Source organism: Dermacentor andersoni, chromosome 2 (genome assembly GCF_023375885.2).
Source record: "Dermacentor andersoni chromosome 2, qqDerAnde1_hic_scaffold, whole genome shotgun sequence".
Classification (NCBI taxonomy): domain Eukaryota; kingdom Metazoa; phylum Arthropoda; class Arachnida; order Ixodida; family Ixodidae; genus Dermacentor; species Dermacentor andersoni.
The window spans coordinates 105,632,944-105,654,629 of NC_092815.1; the positions used below are offsets into that span (position 1 = coordinate 105,632,944).

A 21,686-nucleotide genomic window follows, 5' to 3' on the forward strand; every position below is an offset into this window, starting at 1 on the left:
TGAAAAATATAGGCATACCTTTCGTACTGCACGGGGCGCACATGTTTGCAGAGATGCGAAAGGTCAATACTAAATCAGTTTAGACTTTATTAGCTCTCCCTTTCAGAACTTTAATTTAATTCATTTAGCAGGAAATAAAGGGTTAAAAGGGGAGAATAAAATAAAGACCAAACATAACTCTTTCTTGTTCTTTTCCTTATTTTATTTAAGTGCGCACTGATACCTCGCTACAAGTACGTCAGGATGACGTACGTTACAGATGATGCAATTTCTTCTATTTGGACCATTTTGTAGCGCAGTAAATGTTCTAGAAACTTGCTATGTTCAGTCGACGGTGCTTCATCGCTTATAAACAATTAATTAGACGAGTGTAAGCTGTCATAATTCATGAAGTCACAGCGAGCTGGTGCAGGAACTTCAGGGCCGCGCGTGTGTGTGCGTGTCCCTCTCCATCTCTGGACTTAGAGATGGAGAGGGAGGGAAAGTCAGCGTGCACCCGCAAGATTGCGTTTATTCGGGATCGTTGGTGTACATGGCCATAATACAGAGCACCGCGTACACGGGGCATCTGAAAGAATCATAAAGAGCGCTTGATGCAGTACGTCTTTTGTCTGTGCCACGCGCTGTTTTGCTTTATTGTACCCTGCCCAACACGAAAGGAGAAAACGTTGAAGCTATATATTGCTCACGCGTCGCGCTTTCCCGCCGCGCATACTCAACCCGACGGCGGCGATGGAGGCACATGTCGGCACAAAGAGAAGGCCCAATGGGATCTGAAAGAAACCTTACCAATAACACACGATTCGTCTATACGCTTCTTTTTACAGAAAAAGCTGCATATGACTAACCTTCCGTAGTTTTTTGGGCGTCCGGCAACAGAAACGGAGTTAGCGATTTCTAACAAACCCATACGGGTGCAGTGTGGCGACGCAGATGCCAAAATGCGAAACAGATTAGAATGATCGCCTTGAAAAATAGCGTGACGTCAAGGTTATCGCGGTATATAAGCAGGAGCGGTATCGGCGCTAAAAACAGCTGCGTTGTCGATGGCGCGGACACGTATAGTTCGAACACCCGAAGAACAACATGCGTTCGAGGAGCGCCGGAAGGAACAGCAAATGAATGTAAACGGCGCCAGCGCGGAACGACCACCGACGAAGAACGTTCCCGCGATGCTGATCGAAAACGACAATCGCGAGCCCGGGCAACCATTCCACTCTGTGAAGATGGAATGGCGCCCATTCGTTTGACAGCTTTGACTGTCGTCAGCTTTTGCTGCCATTCCATCTTCATAGAGTGGAATGGTTTTCATTTTTTTTCTATTTTTCTTCCTTTTCGGAATCTGGACGTCGTTAACCCCCCTCTAGACTGTTGCTTGCTTTGTCCCGTGTGTCAAATGTACATCCTTGATACAGCCGGCTGGCCCACGTCATAGACGTTATTCAAGCGGAATACCCAAGGGCCATTTTCAACAGTGCAACACCTCCTAGCAGTGAAGGTAGAGAGAGAGAGAGAGAGAGTTGAAAGTGGAGGCGTAGATTTGGCGAGTCAGAGCTGTCCGCGGCAAGCGCCGGGTGACGCTTTGTGAAACGCTGACGCACGAACCGGTCTTATAAAGCGAGAAACTTATTTCACGTTTCATCGCAAGCGTCTCGAAGCGAGGGGAAATCAAAGCAAAGAAAGAAGATGCGGAGAGAGTGGCGCCACGTGTGCAGGAGATGATAGTGGACAGACAATGAGACGAGGAGAGGCTGCAGCGCACCGCTAATCAGGGCAACGGGAAAGGCATTGCGATATTCCTCCCGACTAACAACTAACCGGCCACGTGTCGAAGCTCTCCACCACATGCATGCAGTGTCGCTCGCGCTATATGCCTCGTGAATGCAAATAGTGAGGCACGCATCAATGACGCCTTCCCGGCCTTGTTTTCACACTGCACGCTGTATACACGGACACGCGTACGTCATATACGAGACACAACGGTTGGCGTTCAGTGTCGTCAGAGTTTCCTGCGCAAACAGCTGCTCCGTACGTTGCGCGTGCAAGCGGCGGGCACGAGACGCTGAATCACATAGCAACCCCCCCGGCCCCCCCCTCCCCGTCGAGCGGAAAGCGCTATCCGACGTGCTTTGACGCCTCCAACGAGGAGGCGCGTGACTTTGCTTCCTCCTTAGCCTCAGGCATCGAGTTTCTAGGGGGAACTCCGTCTCGCCTGCGGGACGTGCTAGTATTGGCGGTTCAGCCGTACTTAACTTGTCGTCCTTCCGGCTTCAGACGACTTGGCAACTTTGCAAACCGATTATCTGCAACAACATGTTTGCGTTATAAACGCCACATCTTGAATTGAGTACACATGCGCGCGGAGTCTAAATCGACTTGCTGTGTTTAGAAAACTATACGATATACTTGCGACGAGGGCACTGTTGCGGTTTTTGAGGGTGACAGAATTGGACAAGCGGCTGTAGCCTGAACAGATATGTTTATAGTGCTGCAAGTGCTACTGTGCTGTGCGGTGGCAGTATGCGGCGACAGTGACCGACTGTGATTGTATGTCTACGCTCCTTTCTTTCTTTATCTCTACTTTGTTATCACTTTACCTCCCCCTCCCCTCTCTCCTCGGCGTAGGTAGCAAACCGGATCTTGCCCTCTGGCTCCCTGCCTTTCCCCTGAAGGAAGTGCTATATAATTGACATATTGCTTCTGCAGTGTGCTTCCGCAATTATTATTATTATTATTATTATTATTATTATTATTATTATTATTATTATTATTATTATTATTATTATTATTATTATTATTATTATTATTATAAGGATAAGTATTAGGACCACTCCTTGTTTTAATATTCATTAATGATGTTCATTCTGCTGTTCGTAAATTTTAATTCCATCTATACGCCGATGACATCCAGATTTCTAAGGAAATTCATACTGTTGGTGACTGTCGCATCGTGCAATCAGACCTGTTTTCTTTTTCTAAATGGTACAAAGATAATGACATCACCTCGAATGCTGCTAAGACCAAAGTCACTACTTTCACACGCAAAACAGCAAGCATTTCTTTTTCTTATTCTGTATATTCTGCAAGCTCTGTCAGATAAATGATCTCGGTGTACTTTGTAATACAACTTTACGCTCTTCAGCTCACACTGAACGCGTTGCAATGCGGAGTATGGGCTCTCATATAGCGCTGTTTGCGGACTATCGAGATAATTAAATTCTCCTACACAGTTCCTCAATTTGCACACAACAATCTCTCTTCCTCAACTCGAATCCGTGTCGGGCGTCTGGAATGGCATTTCTGGATCCAACAGTGACATTACAGATCGGGTCCAGAAAAGTTTTTTAAGCATTTATCATCACCAATTTGCTAACAAGGACGCTGGACCTTGTTCTAACATTGTTGGATTATTGTCATTCTGTCTTTACTTCGCTGCCGACGTAATCGCCGCTAACCTTCTGTTTCTTTTCAAACTCTTTCACGGTATCCTCACGTACCCCTAACTCCTCAGTAGTATCATATATGGTATTCCGCGCAAGATCACCAGAGAACATATACCTTTCCATCTTCCTGCCTGTCATCACCAACGCTCAACCGTCCACAGAATAGTCTTTAAAACGCTTATTTTCGTGACCTTGATATTTTTCGTAATTCGCTGTCTTTGTTCTCTTCCGAGATCTGCGCTGTTGTGCCATAGTTTCTCATATTGTTCATCTGCCCTTCTCCTCCTTTTCTTTTGTATTCACCTCGTGCCTTGATGTATGTACACTCTTCAAGATTGTTCTTTTCATTCAGCGCTTTCTTTTTTTTTTTACTTATATGCCCCTGTCATTGTGCTTTCTTCGTTCTTTTTTAATGCACGCGTGCGCCAGCACTTATACCTCATGGTTGTTTATGGGCACAGTAAATAATTGATTGATTGATTGATTGATTGATTGATTGATTGATTGATTGATTGATTGATTGATTGATTGATTGATTGATTGATTGATTGATTGATTGATTGATTGATTGATTGATTGATTGATTGATTGATTGATTGATTGATTGATTGATTGCAGCTCTTTAGCCTTTCTGTGGCAGCCGAGGAGCACCATCCATATTTTGTGCAAAATAAATCTATGCTGTTTTCCTGTTTGTTTCTTAGGAAAAACGAATGAACTCAAACCGGTTTGAACCGTTATTTTGTCTCTGGAGTTGGAAGCGTTTTCGTTTGAACCGGAACCAAAATTATTTAGTTGGCCTCTCTGGTTGCGTGGAATGTGCGCGCGGCGTGCACACACGTCCACACAGACAGTGAGAATGTTGCTAACGTACAACATTAAAAATCGCACAGCCTCCGTTTCCAATAATCCAATATGATCAGCGGGCTATTCCACGCGGATTAAGGGCTGGATAGCGATCGATGCTTGCGTCGTTCCTCGATCCTCTCAAGTGTCACTGACCTCACTTTAATGCTGTTACATGATCTACCTGTTAGCAAGGAGAGCGCTCAGAAGGTGACGTTGTGTTTATTTAGATCAAGCTGTTTGTGCCGTCGCCTTTGACTGCTTGACATTTCTTCTCTTGCGAGCATGTTTTTACGAAGCCTTCCCTTTATCTGTCTCTCGGCCCTGTATCTATAGCCTCCTGTCGTGCATCGTAGCCAAGCGTAAGCTCTTCCGGTTAACTTCTATACCTCTTCCTCGTTACACCCTCTCTCTTTAATGAGGTGCGCTCGACGTTAACGAGAAAAAGAATCTACCAGGTATAAGAGCGAAAGAGTGGGTGCGTGGCGGTTGTTCTCTTCGAAACCACTTGAAGTAGTAATTCATCGACACTCCTTCCGGACGTCCTACAGATAGCCTGCACGCGAGTGCGCATGCGTCAAGTTGCTACAAGCGTGTTCAGACTCCCTGTATATTGCCGACAACTCACAAGTGCCTCTCTCCTGAAATACATTGCCTTCCTGCATTACGTCGTATCATAAACCAACGTCCTGCCTAAACAGACTCCTTTGACGCGTATGTACGAGACACGTGTACGCGACAGAAGTACGACGCAAATTAGGTAGCCCACTACAGGAATAGAAAAGGCCATGGTGGGCGCCCATAGCGCGCGTCAGTGCATGCGTCGCGTTATCCATCAAGCCCAGTTATAGCAGCGCCGCCAAAAGAAGTGTCACGTCACCACCGCATTAGGAACATATAAGCATCATTGTTGCTGCGCGCGTCGCAAAGACGGAGGAAGGTGCCTGCGCCGACTGAAGGTCACGTGGGCTTGTAGACAGAAGGCACAGAAGGCGGCCGCGATGCGGACGGACCGGCAGAAAGCGGGGGACGACGATAAATGTCACTTCCACGCCAAGCGGAACGCGTCACGTGACCACGACGCGAGGGGGTGTGCGTGTATATATACCTGTTACGTGTCGCATCCGAGCAAAGGAGCGCTGGCGCGTGTCATTGACGCCGATCTCCGCGGGCGCCGCCTGCTTTGCATAACGGCGGCCGTCGAAGCGTGCAAAGCAAGCGGAGGGCGGCACGGGAGAAAAGCGTCAGCTTGCAGCTCGGGGCGACAGTTGTTTACGGAGTGCCAAGACTCCTCTCTCGGCCGTCCGCCCGGTGTCTGCCAAGGTCTCACTCCCACCCCCTCAGACCCCGCACCTATAGCTCTGTTGCGAACAGCCCCACGGACGCTCGAGCGAAACCGGCTTCCGAGCAGACCCAGCCATGCAGACAAGCAGTGTGCACTGCGTTGTTGTTGCTGCTGCTGCTGCTGCTGACACTGAGTGGTTTCTCCCGTTCACCGCCGCTGACTGCAAAAGCGAAGTCGCTGTAATATCGCCATGGAATAAACGTGAAGAGAATCTGATCTTTTTTTTATATATACACGAGGCGTTGCGCTAGCATCGACGATTACAGAAAAAAAGAAACGCGTTAAGCAAAGCAGTTCACAAGGTCGAAAGTGTTCGAAGGTAAAACTGAGATCCTTCGCGGCCCAAGTTTGCGTCATGAGACTCGACGAACGGACGATCCATAAACTGACCTCCGAAAGAGGCTCGCGCGCGCCCTCGTTAAGTGTGCACCAGGTGCCGGCTATATAAAACAAGCGCTATAATGGGCCAGCTATGCGAAACGACCTTTCGCAGCGGCTGCCCGATAATATGCGTAACCGCGTGATACGCTTTCGGCTTGTACTCCTTTACGTAAACCTTCGTTACGGGTTATACTTAACGGGAGTGCTTTGACTCACCGGTTCTTACAGACCGCTCCGCATTGCACGCAGTCAATGTATGCATGTCCTCTGCCCCAGCAGAGAGCGACGGATATATCTCGTGCTTTTCAGCAAGCGCACATGTCACAGTCAGGTTAACGAATACGCAAGCATCCCACCAAACCACTTCGCCCAACTCCGACCCCGCTTATTTGAATTTCTGAGTGAGCATTTGTGAGCATTTCTGAGTGAGATAACCACTGGGCTGACTTTAATGAAAATTGTTGCATTTGTGAAAGAAAGTTAAATTCCAGTGACTGTTGGAAGTAGAATTTAGATTTAGGGCCTGCATTTTTAAAAGGGTATTTTCAAAAATTGGTGAGGTTGAAAAAAATAGAAGCACGAAGTTTAGAACTTCGTAGCTTTGCACCTAGAACAGATATAGCAATTCTATAAACGACATCCATCAGAGTATTCAAAGCGGACAAACTTGATATGTGAGTTTTTGTCTTACGCGAATTTGTTACATTGTATACAACGGTTTTGCAAATGTCCTACCCCCATATTAGTGATAAACTTGAGAGCCGTGTCTAATACATCGATTTTGTCCGCTTTAGATGTACTATTGGAAGCAATTTACAGAATTGTTATATCGCTTTTGATTGCTAAGTAAAGAACTGTAAACTGTATAGTTTCGTTTTCTGAAAATTTGCGATTTTAACAGTTTTATTAAAACACTGCCGGTCTAAATCGAAAATTCGCTACCAACAGTCACTAGATTCTAACTTTTTCTTTTAAATGCAATAAACCTCCTCAAATTTTGTGCAGTGGTTGACGCGAAAAAAAGGATTTCTTCTTTCCCATGTATTTAGACAGGAGCCCCCGAGCCAAAGCTTCCTCTTAAGCGCAAGCACCCTGATAACACAGCGTTAATTAAGGGAACTAGAGCACCGCACAAGAACTGTATATAGTCGTTTTCCTAATTACGTATACGGACTCTTTGTTTCGCCGTTACAGGACGGCTCAGACAACCGTCCTCTTCCCCAACAGCACCATGCGCGGCTGAGTGCATACACGTGCGGTTAAAAAAAAAGAGTGTGCAATAACGGCCTCGTCACTTGGCTTTGTGTGCAGAGCTGTACCACCCGAAGGACGTGCAGCGGATCAGCGAGAACGACGACCTCTGTCGGCGATACGTGCGCCACAAGGACCTCGACATCCCGGCGGCGCTCACCTGGGCGAAACACTCGCTCCGCTGGAGGAAGCAGTCCGGCATCAACGGTAGTGTGCACTTGTCTTACACGAGTTACGAGCGTTTCGCGATGCACGCAGATGTACAGAAACGCCGCAGATGCCCGCCTGGGAATTTCAGTGGGTCCATATATAAATTTCTATAGGGGATTGCCTAAATTATCTGGTGTTGACCCTGAGAATTCCCGGCCACATATTTTCTTTTTTTTTTTTTTTGCTCGTGAATAGCTCGATTGCTAAAGAATTACCCCCCAAGCACTCCGTACAGATGGTTAATCATCGAAGCTGAAACGTGCGGCCCCGGTGCTTATCACTGGGTTAATCCCGACGGTTCATTGAACGACGGCATGGTAGGCTGCCGGATCCTCGGTACGCACTTGCTGCTTGCGCTCGCCTGCATGAACCTGTTCTTGTGTCCGGGCTGCAGCATCGGCGCGGCGTAGACGAGCTCGTTCCTAGTTCTGCTCGCGGAGTTGCTGATCGAAAGCTGCCTGCTCCTCAGGAGCACGTATGACGCGTGGCGAACGCATTTCGGAGCCGGAGTGAAAATGCTGCGCGCGCCCTCGGCTGCGACGGAGAGCAACGACGTCACTACTGGCGCAGCCAGTCGGTTGCGCCGGAGGAGTTTTCGGCGTACAGGCGACAGACGGACGGATGGGCGAATCTGCTAGTCCTATACAGCTTTGCTGTAAAGAATTGTGCCATTTAGAGTGTTTTTAAGACGGGAAGGCGTCTGAATTCAACACAATACCAACTGTATTCTCCTAGTATTTCAATCGAAACGTAATTCTGCCGGCTAAAGGCTGCCGTAACGCAGCTTGAATGTGCCCTGGAGGCGTTGTGCATGGACTGCGCGAGAACAGTTAACAGCAACGGCAACAAGAAATAAATAAATAAACAAACAAGAATTCGGGTAGAACTCATTTGCCATGACTATCCAAGTATGCGATTGGCATTCGCTTTTGAGACGAAAATGAACTCGCAGAAAGTTTAATGTTTTTTTTTCATCGAAGAGAGCCGTGAACGAGGTTGGCGCACATTTTTTTTTACTGCACTATATGCGGGATCGGCTCACGATAACGGTTGGATAGATAGTCGGAACAATGCCAAGAACGTTATTAGCATTGAAAAAGAATGTAGCAAGGAAAATGTTGACAGTTTCACAGTTCATGTCAGTGACAGGATAGCTACCATGCATTATTTAAGGTGCCGTAATAATGTAACATTTCCCTAATAACAAGATAAAAATATGAGGGCTGTTGAACACGGTACATCTCAATATTTCTGCAGCGTTAATAATATTTATTTATTTATTTATTTATTTATTTATTTATTTATTTATTTATTTATTTATTTATTTATTTATTATCAGTAATTACATAAGCAAGTATAGTACACATATAATAAGCCAAGGTAACACTATAATAAGCGTCACTATACATGAATACACATATGTTTACAGGTTAATAATATACGTCTCTGGCTTCTGCGAGACAGTTGAGTGGCCTGAATTCATTTATTCAGGATCCTTGGCCAATTTTGTTTATTGTATAATCAAAGTTGTGCTGAAGTTTCTATAATGTTTAACACTGCACAACTGAGTTAACGTGCACCCAAATCACGCGGTATACACGAGCGTCAAATTTTCGCATTCCGCTCCCGCCAAAATGCGCCCGACGAAATCTGGAATCGTGCCCACGACCTCGTACTCGGGAGTAAGTATCAACGGTACTGATGATGATGCATAGTGTTTAATGGCGCAAGGGCGTGAACGGTAGTATGCACTGCATTTCATTACACTGAGCGTCTGCGATGGCGGTAGAAGCAGTATAAGGGTGTGAAGGTTATACATTTACATTTCGCGCCAGAAGCATTTCGCGCCGATCACGACGGTGTGCATGGCGCCGTGGAATTCCACCGCGCCTTCTCGTATTTCGGTCGTCCACTCGTGCAGGAAAGGTTCTCCAATGTCGCCGCGTTAAGTCTGTATTTGCGTTACGTTCGAGTGCTGCAGTGTGATACGTAATCCTTATTTACTCGGTGACGCCTAACTGTAGCTTATATAACAGAACGGTATACACGTTAAAATTACCTGATGTCACAGAAGGCTATGTATAGTATACGGAACTCTCAACGGCGGCGTATATAGGGAAGGCTACTATAGCGTTTCATCACTTGCGTCGTTTCTCCGGCTTTCAAAAAACGTCAAAACACGGCTCCCGGAGCCGTCTTGGCAGTAAGACTGCCCTATTTCGTTAATCTATACCCATCAGGCTTAACCCAACATTTCCTCTCAGTGTCCTTACAAGTAGAGAAGATATAGAGGCTGCATGCCAGGCGGCCGGATACGCAGCACACGGCGCCAACGGTCACAGGGCACCGTCGTTAAATAAAATTGTTAAATAAAATTAAGTTATGGTGCTCTGCGTGCCAAAACCCCGATCTGATTGAGAGGCACGCCTTGATGGGGTACTCCGGAGATTTGGACCACCTGGCGCTCTTTAACGTGCACCTAAATCTAAGTACACGAGTGTTTTCGCATTTCACGTTTCTCGTGTTTTCACGTCGTCGTCACTCTTCTAAGTGCAAAACTTCTTGTTTTTCTGTGGTGCATGGTATGCACATCGTGATTTATAGGCGCCTTTAGGCCATGGATATCTGGTGTGTTGGCTATAGCGCTTGCACGCTTCTCGCATATAGTATATTATACATGATGCAATAAATGGCATGTAAACAAAATAAAAATATAGAAAGACGTTTGTCGCCCAATTATTAGGGCGTCGGGCTGCTGAGCTGGGGGTCCGAGGTACGAACCCCGCCGCCAGATGCGTTTCTTTTTAATAGTTTTTCTTTTTGGGGGGGGGGGGGAAGCAAGAACCCGACCAGCGACCTACCGAACGACTCAGGCGAAACCACAGGACGGCAAGCAAAGAAATAAACTGGTGCTATAAAGGCATCCTTGCCGTCTTAACTAGCGGCGGGTCGCTGTAACATGGCTGTCTGAGACGGCATCAGTGCAAGCTACGTACTGTCGCCGACGCGGCCACTGCGATTTAGTGAGCACGCTTTCGGCGCTGTCAAAAAATGAAAAAGAGAAAACGCTAATACACTGCGGTGATTGAAACTTGTCGCGTGCTAGCGAATAATTACGCTGTTCGTGCTCCATGTTTCTTTTTTCCGTGCAGTAGAATATGAAAGGAAGCTAACGCGTTCTTCTCTTCGCTGTTCAATTTCAGATGCAACGGAGGAGGGTTTCCCAATCGAGTTCTTCCACCACGGGACGCTCGTTCCATACAACACGGACAAGTTCGGAAGCCACGTCTGTAAGTTCTGACGTCACTGTTAGTGCGTGCGCAAGCCTCTATATAACTTATCAGAGGTTCTGGAAGTGCGCTCGTCTCCTTTATCATTGTTGCTCTTAAGACAGCCTTATATGGTAAGAGCTATATGGCTATAAATAGTATAAGAAGTCGAACAGGCTCGCTTGACCACCACTAGCTTCTCGAAGACATGTGTGCGCCATTGTACTTCGACCATGCAGCGTGTTGGGCTGTGCACTTGTACTGCATGCCTGCTGTACACTTGGTCCACATTGCTAAGAAGAAGGCGTCAAACTTCTGTTGAGCGCCCTATACAGCTTTTAACTTTAACAGCATTTAACTGCTGATTGGTATACAATGTCGCACCGTCGCGTGGTCACAATGGACATAACTTCCTCGACCCTGACTCGAAACGTGCTCCGCAGCACAGATCACCCATTACGCTAAAATGGTCCGTCTAATTGTCTGTACTGAACATCTTTATAAGCGATAGAGAAAACTATAGTTCACAGAAGGAAAAAGAAGCAGAAACGAAAAATTTGGACACTACATCAACTTCATCATTAGTTCTAAGATCAAACAGGCGCTGAAAACGCGCAAAGCATCCTGCAAACGTCGTGTTCCTACCATAAGCAAGATGTGCTTTATAATAAAGACTAAAACGCTCGGCGAATAGCCCTGACACTTGCATGCCGTTTCCAGACAAAGATCTTTCCAAATCTCAAATCGCAATACCTTCAAGATATCTATTTTTCTCTGCGTCTACGGTTTTCTCGTTTTTCTCAAGGAAGTTAATTTTGCTTAATGTTAACTCTTCTTTGAATCAAGCAATTCAACCTCGCCCAACGTGATTCCATCATGTATCTCCAACGCGCACTCCGTGCGAGAGAATGTGAATTATCGCAGATCATAGCGGTAGGTATAACAAGGACTAACTACTCCCTTGCAACAAACGCTGCGCCGATAGCGTGTGCAACTTCTAGGTCGCTATTGCTTTAGTATAGCGTATATATAGGTGTACTATATAGTTTAAATGTATTACGGGATATCGGAGGCGCAGACGTTAACAACGGTAATGACGTCATCTTGTGATGATGTCAAAAAACTCGCATTATAGAGACAGTCTGTGTTTTTCCTTTTACATGTTGCTGCAACATGTCGACGACAGCGACAAAATTATCACGAAGACCGGTGTTCTTGTACGTTGTCTTACTTGAAGATCCGTCTTACACGGAACGTTTCCAGCGCATTATGATTGTTCATATGTATATACCATCTCAAGATTTCGTCACCCGCACTCAAGTGCTTCTGAATACGCCTATATAGACAAGTGTGGTCTACGCGTTATGCTAAGAGATTCAAACTTTCGAATCGCGTTCGCACTTACTCCGTATACTACTGCAGTCTAACTCCTTGGCCGCATGTTTCCTTTGGTGCATGCAGTGACCCTGCGCGTGAAACTGCACCGCAAGGATTCCTCGATGGTGGAGGAGATGCGCAAGTATTTCGCCTTCTTCATGGACAAGATCATGTTCGAGAAGGACGCGCTCAGAGTGACCGTCGTGTTCGATTGCACCGACGCCGGCGTCAGCAACGTGGTACGTCCGGGCCCATTTTTTTGCCACCCCCTTTTTAACACACTATATACACTATAGCGCTTGCGTATTTCCGACCTGCTATAAACGGTCCGCTGTGCCAAAAGGTTAGAGATAAGATAGACAGGTGTACGTGTTTGTGTGTGTATAGTTCCCTTTTTAATTTTTTTTATCCTTTTCTCTTTCTCACCTATCTCATCCCCCTTTTCCTCCCCCAGTACAGGGTAGCCAACCGGAGATAATCTGGTTAACCTCCCTGTCTTTCCTTTGCCTTTCTCTTTCTCTCTAGTCAGTTTGTACGCGTATTGTTGTTATGAAAGGAATAAACGCTCCGCTATGCTGTGCACAGCGACCTCCACAACGAATACCGAAGTAACCAGCCAGCGCATAAACAGCAGTGTATAACGGCACGTGCGAGACACGATGTACTGTCTTTAACTTTTAAGCTCCGTGATTGTTCAATGCAATATTCAACCCACAAAAAAAAAAAAAAAAAAAGGACAGCAGAGGCCGAAACGCCGTCTGAAGCCGGAGAACTGAACTAAAATCGAACGTTCTGTCGCAGGACATGGAACTCGTCAAATTCGTCGTCATGATCTTCAAGGAACTGTACCCGTGGGCACTAGGTAAGTGCTGCCTTGAAGCCCTCCCTCTTAGGCCTCCCCTCGTGTCTGAGAAGAGATCCTATAGACGGGATAAGACGACCTCGGTGCGGGGCGCGCGGTTCTATGTATGTATACACACTGCCTCGGCCCTGACTCCACGTCACTGCCGCGTCCCGCGGCGCGGGCTATCGAACTGGAAAGACGACAGATTGCAGATAAAGCACGGCGTCGAAGGGCGCCATGCGACTATATTACGCCGCGGTGCACTAGGGAGCGGAGTAATCTGCAATCTTGATGAGAAACAATCGTATATATGTATGTATACTGCGGGCCATGACGTATATATAGCCCGCTGTTTCCGGTATACTAAAGCGTCGGAACGACCCAGTCGAGGAAAGACGATAAAAGTTAATGTGTTAAAAGAGAAGAAAGAAAGAAAGGAGGAAACCGAAATACTGAGACAGATAACATGTGATATAACCGGTCCTTCGGAGATCGGACGCGCGATAGTACATTCGTGCAGTAAAAGAAATAAGAAAGAAAAAAAGAACATTAGAGAAAAGAGGAACCGAAAATAACGGCACGATAGAGCAACAAAAAAGAGAGGTTAAGGTAGGCAGGAGGTAAGTTGATTACGGTGGTGACGCAAATTCGTTACCTTGGTGCGCTTACAGCTACAGTACGTTACGCTTTGCTGAGAAACTGGTGACGCTGTCTCGCTTGCCATGTAGGTCGGACCACGATGAGATTAATTTAGCTCACGAAACTTTGAAGATACGCGGTTTGTCGCTTGTCCAAAGATAGCAACATTAAAAGAAAGCCTGGCGATGTAAAAGCGCGTTCGCGCCGAGATCGCGACTGCGACAAGTACGCGGATAAAATGACTAACTGCAGCGCTATACAGAAGGACGTTGCAAGCGTCGGGTCACGGCACATGTATAGTCATTGAGCGTTGAAATGTTCACGCGTTTACTGATTCAGCTCTTTGTTGTCCTGCAACTGTTGCGCAAAATACATTTTAAAGAAGAGCGGTTTGTAGGAGTTTATCCCCTTCAGTCACAAATTATGATCGACTGTCCATATATGTGTGAAACATACACAATTTTATGCCAATGTGATTGAGACTCCACTGAAAGCAAGTCAAGGTGGTAGAATAATTCCTTGTGCATTTAATGATGAGTCATCACAATTACAGAGTAACTAAATACGTGAATATTGTAAAGTCACTCATGCTACTATTCTTCATAAAATGAGAAGAATCACCAGCTCGAATTACATGCACAAGTTATTTATTGGCGGCAAGCATTTCAAAAAAAGAAAAAGAATACTTCGAGGCTGCTACCGACATGCCCCGCATCAAACGTCACGTAAGACACGGTAGTGCCTTCACCAAAGCGGTATACTCTGTAACGCTACATATCACTCAAAAGTAAAATGGAAGTAATTTAGGTTAGCGGAATGTTCCACTATACTCTCAACTTAATTTTTGTGCTCTATTCCTTGCTACCACTGCACAGAAATGGCAAAAATAGGTCGCGTCCGCAAATGTGAACGCCGTGACTGAAGGGGTTGTAACAGCTGATGTTGTCTCTGCCACAGTACACGGAAAAAAGTGTGTCTATAACTCGACTACTTATGAGGATCCGTGCGGAAGTTCGCGCACGTTTTCCTTACCCCTTATCATCTTTTTCTTATTGTTTTCTTGTCTCTTTCAGGATACATCATTGTCCACAATATGCCGTGGATTCTTAACGGTAAGTGTGCTCCTGACTAGACTTTTCCCATATTAGCGCGCCCATTGTCCACATTTATGCGTGTAGGAAAAAAGATAACTAAACCGCTTAGACAGCTCTTATGTTTCATTAATTACGGTTCCGGCGTGTGCTTATTCTTCTCGGCACACACTGGGTAGGATATTTTTCATTTTCACAAGAAGGGGAAAAAAAAAAAGATCACCCCTTCTGGGCAACCTCAAGGATGCCCGTTCCTTTTCCGGACAAGCTTTCTGAATTTATATACCCCAGCTATCTGGCGACGTGAAGCAGGCACGTTCGTCCTGTTCTTACAAAGAGCCCGTTGTCAAGTCGAGCGCGTGGATAACGGCCTTGGTGAAACCACGGTCGCATTCGAACTGAAAAGGACAAAGGCAGCTGCGGAGCAATTGGTATTATTAGTGCACGGTCTAGAGTGGGAAGGGGGGGGGGGGGGGTTGACACGAATGCCAGTTTTTTTCTCTCTCGTAACTCTCCTTCACGGCCCCGTCACCGGTGCTACAGGCGGCTTTTACTGTTCCGGTTTTTCGTTACCTGTCTTGGTGGGTATGTGGATATACGGCGTCCAGCTGCTGAGCACGAGGTCGCAGGCTCGATTGCCGGCTGCAGCTGGGACATCCAGGCGGGGTGGCTAAATACAAAAAAAAAAAAAAAACTCGTTTACTCAGATTTAAGAGCACGTTATGGAGCCCCGGGTGGTCGAAATTAATCCGGAGCCAATGCCACTGTATGCGGAGTCTGTCGATAGCATTGTGTTGATTGGAAACGTTAAACTCGAGAACGTAATCTACTTTTACCATCCGGCTTTTCTTCGACGTTCCGGTTGGTGACGGCTCTGGTACTGCTCGAATTTGCAATGAACCGCCAGGCAGGCGCGCAGTTAAAATACTTTGGACAACTTCGATATTTTATTGTTATAGTATATATGTACAGAGTATAGTGTGCTTTTAAAATTGTGTGCGTCGTGCAAGGTACTTTTCATGAAAGGGAAGCTGTGATCCATACGAATGCAGCTTTGCCCTACATTCGAATGGATGACAGCTTTCTCCTTTCATGAGACTTCCTCCACCTTGCGGACTTCCGCAGAACTGATTTGCCATGTTCGAGGTTCTTTCCCGTCTTTTGTTATTCGGTGTACTGAAATTGCGATGGGAGCGGATGTTAATGCGTCGGAGAAGTACAGGGTCGTTCACTTTTAGGGGAAACGCCGCATTAGTAATCAAGTCGCAATAATTTCAGCATATATTCCACTTCACGGAAGGAGTGTGCTTTATACGACGCCTAATGATGATCTCCATAAACGAAAGAATAGTTTTCTGGATTTTATACTGAACATCAGCTGGTATAAGCTCTTCAATACTATAACGAGGTGTTTCCCCTTCAAGTGACTGATCCTGTACATGTCGTGCTCGGATTCCACATAGGGCAACATAGGGTACGGCAGGTTGTGCTCGACTTAATGCAATTTTTTATTCCTTCGCTCCTTTTACTGCGATAGCAATTATATGAACACTCCAGGCGAATTTCCGCCATCATCGCCGGCGTCGCCGTGATGTTCTGTATAAAGTCCAATCGAGATAACATCGCGGCCGCGCACCGTTGCTGTAGGTGCGAGCGAAAGCTTGCGAGGGTGAAAAGTATGATGGCTCGATGCGGCGGTGTCTTCTCGCGTTCGAGAAGAGTGGGGATCTGTGAGCGCACTTGGAGGAGGGAAGGAGAGGTCAGGTTAGTGCACATCTCCTCATCTATTCAGCTGCGGTGGCTGAGCGAGGCCGTGCCCCTTGCAGGCAACTTGCGCTGGGATCGAAGGCTAGCTGGCCTGACATATAGCTCATGGCTTCGTCTGCGCTGTGTTCTCACGCTCCTTGTTCGCGTGGAAGCGAGAGGCATCACGATGGTTAGTTCGCTCGCCGCTGCTGCCGCTCTTCATCACGCCAGCGTTCTGACAGCGAGCGAGATGTGTTCGTGTTTGCCTGTGCGCGCGTGACAACATGCTCGTTAATTTAGTTAATAAGCGAATGTTTACGGCAGTTTATGCAGCTGATCAAACGACTGTAACCTTATTTCGCATAGCTGTCTAATAATTTGCTATCGCAATCAATGATTCGCCTGTAGGGCAGATACTGTGATTTTCTTTCCCTCTTATGCGCGAGACTAACGCCACCTTTTCCGTGGTTGCAGCTGTGTGGAAGATAGTGAAGACCATGCTCCCGTCCGACGGTGTGCAGCGCGTGATATTCACCAGCAAGGACAGCCTCCTGCAGTACATCGACAGGAGGAACCTGCCCAAGTACATGGGAGGAGAGGTACGGCATCGACGACACCGCCAAGTTGCTTGTTTGCTTAACAGAAGGGGGCGCTATGGCGCCAGGCGTATTGGAACATCCACATGGAATGCAAGGGTATTCAGTCAGCGAGATCAGTAGCTAACGTCCACTTTCCAGAATCGCTGGGATCCAAAGCGGATGGGAGCATTAACCGGTCGACAGTCTAGATAATTGGAAGAGATGTTTAGAGTATTGGTGGAAAAAAAGAAGTAGGGAAGAGATTGATAGGACCCGATGCGTTACAAGCATATGTAACGTAGGTATAGAAGTTTTAAGGAAGAGAGAAAAAATTAAAGAGATATAGGCAGAATGCTAGACTGATAAACACCTATAGATTACCTGGTTAGCTCAAGCAGGCTAGGTGCCCATTTGTCAACTCCTCGTGTTCCGAAGGGGATACCAAAGATCATCATCATCACCATGATTAGTATGCGTATAGCTTAGGGTGTTTAAAAAAAGCTAACAGAAGGAGATTTGGGAAAACGTACTTGCCCTGCCTTTCGACAAGAATCGTGCCGGTGGTAATATAATTCATGAACCGTCTCCTTCGCAGTACAACGAAAACGATGGCGCACACACACACACACACACACACACACACACACACACGCACACACACGCGCGCGCGCGCGCGCATTGTATATCTCGCCTAAGTGTCACCAACCTTGCGAGTTCATGTAGCTATTCTGCGATTAAACTTAGTACGATTTGCGCTGTCGTTAGGTGTAATGCTTCAAATGAAATTTCCAAGGACGCTACAGGGTTCCCCCCCTCCCCTATGTTTCAGACATTTTCACAGCCACCTTTGTCAGCAATAGTGACGCGACCGTCACTCTACCACAGCCGGCACCTTACCCCTCTACAAAGTGCACCAGCGCACTAATCTCATTCTTGCAGAAACAGCCTCCTTAGTATTCAAGCGTTTATAGAAGCCGAAATTTGGGACGAATGAACTGAAGTTTAATATTTCGAGACTATGTATCTCTGGGTAGTGATTCTAGCATGTCGCCCGTTCCCCGAAAAGGATAGTAGAAATGTTGAAATCACGTCAGATTGATTATGCTAATGAAGTGTTTTCTCTGTTGTAATGGACGGTCATGTAAGTCCTCTCTCTCTCTGCCCTGCGCAGGATACCTACGTGTACCAGTACCAGAAGGGCAACCCCCTCGGCGACAGGTGCCCGCGATGCACGCATCCCAAGGTGGCCATACCATGAACATTTCAAAAGAGCTCATCGAATGTCAACGTTGACCGCCCGCGGAGAGGAGACTGTGATACGTCCGCATCAAAGTTCGAGAGAGCAGCCCCTTCTCGGCAGGTCTCTGCGACGGCGATGCCAGGCGTGCTGTTCTGGATACTTTCGAATTCCGCCATACATTGTCCACTTCTACAATGACGGCGTCTTGAACCAACGAGAGGGGCTCCAGTAGCCCCGCGAGCCAATCTGCTAGAACTGACAAGATGCCGAGTTCGACAATACGGCGGAATTTCGCAATGCCCAGATTGGCAACCCAGGTCACGACTAAGTGCACCGTACCGACCTAACAGGAAGACGAAGCCATTTCCGTGGTCCGGAACAACGCCGACAATCGCTACACCTGTTTTGCATTTGTACTTTCATACATCCCGATCCATCCACCTTGAATATGTTGGAAGCTAGGAAGATATCTTTTTTTTATATATATATGCATTTGAGCTAGTCGGTAATGATGAACGTACGATGGTGTGCATTCCGTGTGCGCTACTTTTTTGGATGTATGGCGCTTGAGCTATAAAGACAGCAGTGACCAGAGATGAGAATATGACATAACGTAGTCTGTCGACCATAAAACTGAACTCATGTCATAATTTAATAGCCGGTTATGCAGTTTCCTTATTGGACGACATACAAATAACTATCAAACATAATATAAACGACTGTGTGGTTCAGTATATACATCCATCCATACGTGTACAGTATTGGGCCCCGAGGGCACTTTCTTTCAGTTTTAAAAGGAAATCTACTTCTCTGTCGCTTGGACGACACTAATAATAGACATTTCCTGCTTTTTCTTTCTCTTTCTCTGTCTGCCATTCCAATCTTAATTTATAGCTGTTACCAGTGGCCGTACTTAGTTCTCCTACATGTACTGCATCTGAGCATGGTGGCAGCTGCCATCAACCCGTTTCAAAGGGGACGCTCCTACCTTCCATCCATCCATCCAGAGAGGTCTCGTGTGTACGTATCTCTCTGTCTTAAAGTCTTTCCGCGCTTTTTAAATGTTGTTGTGCTTTACTTCTTCTGTTTGAGGAAATATTTGCCAGGCGGTCAGAGTTCTTTTGGAACGTTATCTTCACGTCGAATCGTTGTCGAGTACTTTCTTGACAAGCGTGAGCGGCAATAACGTGGCGACGACAAGCAACAAAACAGTTCTGTGCAGCGCGGCGCATCATGCTGCTGGATGCGGTGTCGTGCGGAAGTGGAATTGCCACCGAAAGCGATCTTTACAGAGTATGCGGCTCAGCACTGTAAATAGGCAGATGTTGGTACACATGTACACGTGACGCATCATTTCTTTTTATTTGCTCCTCTGCATGCAGTTGTACAATAAAAAAAAAACTATATTTTGTGGAAACTTGCTTCGGCTTCGAACCTTTTGTCCTGTGCGGTAACTACCGAAGGTTCTTTTGTGCGACACAAGATTCGAGAAAGAAGTGACCTTCACTGAGCAAGGAAGCGTTGTACCAAATCGTGCTCCTGGCGTTCTGTAAGTATACGCTTGGACATCGTCGCCAGTAGAGTATCGAACTTCACTTTACCCCTCTATGCGCATGCCTGTGACCAGATGTGTGTATCCGGAGAAATCATTAGCCAGAGGCTGTGAGGAAGGAGCCTCTTGTGGAATGAGTGTCTTTCCTTTTACGAGGCAATACTGTGAAAAACACCGCGATGCCACAGTGCGAGCAGTGCTACAAAGCGATAACGCGACTGATAAGGACCGGCGTATAGTGACTGCGTTATGGGCTTTCTAGTAGGTTATCATATAGCATTTGAACAGTAACAAAAACATTCGAGAGAGGAACGATAGTCGCGCAGTTTTGCCCGACACGCGAATCGTAAGCGACAGCAATGTATTACATAACTACACAAAGTAAGGTTCGCAGTTTTATCGGGAATATAAATTGCAGTAAACATTCCCTTACTAATTAAATTAACAAGCACGGTGTGCTCTGTGCGCGGAGGTAAGCCCTGTCGACCGAGTTCAATATTAGCATCTGGGGCCATGGCCTTTCCACCTAGCAAAAAGGACACAGTAGCTTTTCTGGGAATTAAGATTAAACCCATCCTCATTAGCCCATTATGAGGCCATCTTCAGGCCAAGATTAGCATGTAGCTCGCAAATTGCGAGGTTACACGATTTGGATCCTACTTGTACATCGTCAACGTATACTGAATAAAACATGGTACGTCGAACTGATGAACGTAAAGATTTTTTTTTTTTTTTTACCATTAGAAGAGTACAGCTTAGTACGCCACCATGCGGCACTTCAGTTTCCTACAGAAATGCCCTGGAAAGAGCATTACCAATGCTGACTCGGAATATGCGGTTTGAGAGGTAGCTTTCTCTAACGTTAAACGTGTTTCCGTGAATACGCATATGCGACAGATCTAGCAATATCCCGTAGAGCCACGTCGTATCGTGTGCCTTTACCATATCTAGGAATGCGGACAAGACGTACCGCTTGCGAATGAAAGTGTCGCGGACATTTAACTCGATGTGCACGAGATGGTCGGTTGTAGAACGACCTTTCCTGAAACCGCACTGATAATTAGGGTGAACCATTTTCTTAGATTCGAGGAAACGTAACATACGACGAATTATCATCTTCTCGAACAGCTTGCAAAGACAACTTGTAAGCTCTACCGGACACTAACTGTCAGCTGAAGATGGATCATTACTTTGTTTCAGTAGTGGAACTACAATGGCCTCTTTCCATGTTGAAGGAAGGTATATCCGACAGCCCAAATGATGTTAAAAAAGTGCAAGTAACGTTATTTGTGTGTTAGTGTGCAAGTTCTTGATCATGACGTACACGATCCTGTCAGCTTACGGTGCAGAGCTCTTTCACGCGTTCAGTGAGGCTTTCAGCTCGACAACGCTGAAAGGACGGTTATATGAACGGTTCTCGTAACCGTCCAAAGTTCAAGAACAGTTCATTCGGTCTGCATTTCCGATCAAGTGCATTACTTTCCGCCATTTCTTGATATTTAAGGAACGACTCGGAACAATGAGCTAGAAGCGCGCTGGAAGTGCTCCCCAAGACGCCTGCCTGCTCTTTCAAGGCACTCCCTTGATCACCGACGAGAAGCGACATCAAGCTCACTGTTCACCAAGTGTGCGTTCGCTAAGTTCACTAAGCCTGCTCGCTCCACGGCCACCCGCCACCTGGAACGGGTGCCTCTCATGGCAAAAGCTTCCTCTGCGGTCAATGCCCTTTAGCTCTACAGCACGCGTCAGGGGCAACGCAAAAACGACTGCGTGAACACTCGGAGGGGACTTCCTAAAAATGGCGAGGGTTCGCGGCGGCTATTTCAGAAGGCGCGCGGTCTTCTCTCAGACGCTGTTCCGGCGGCGTTGGTCGG

General features: G+C 46.6%; 1 protein-coding gene across 2 annotated transcripts in view; it reads left to right on the forward strand.

The window, feature by feature from the left end:
* The window catches only part of LOC126541490 (motile sperm domain-containing protein 2-like), a 45,555-nt gene extending 25,874 nt beyond the window's left edge, over nucleotides 1-19,681 (forward strand). The window contains exons 2-8 of one of the 2 annotated variants that reach the window (XM_050188253.3): nucleotides 7,327-7,473; nucleotides 10,680-10,766; nucleotides 12,207-12,361; nucleotides 12,924-12,984; nucleotides 14,679-14,717; nucleotides 16,917-17,041; nucleotides 18,192-19,681. In XM_050188253.3, the coding sequence (XP_050044210.1) occupies nucleotides 7,327-7,473; nucleotides 10,680-10,766; nucleotides 12,207-12,361; nucleotides 12,924-12,984; nucleotides 14,679-14,717; nucleotides 16,917-17,041; nucleotides 18,192-18,278 (701 nt within the window). In that variant the 3' untranslated portion in view covers nucleotides 18,279-19,681. Of the gene's footprint in view, nucleotides 1-7,326; nucleotides 7,474-10,679; nucleotides 10,767-12,206; nucleotides 12,362-12,923; nucleotides 14,635-14,678; nucleotides 14,718-16,916; nucleotides 17,042-18,191 lie in introns of those variants that run through there. The other variant, XM_055076681.2, reaches the window with a different exon arrangement.
* Nucleotides 19,682-21,686: the final 2,005 nt, after the last annotated feature.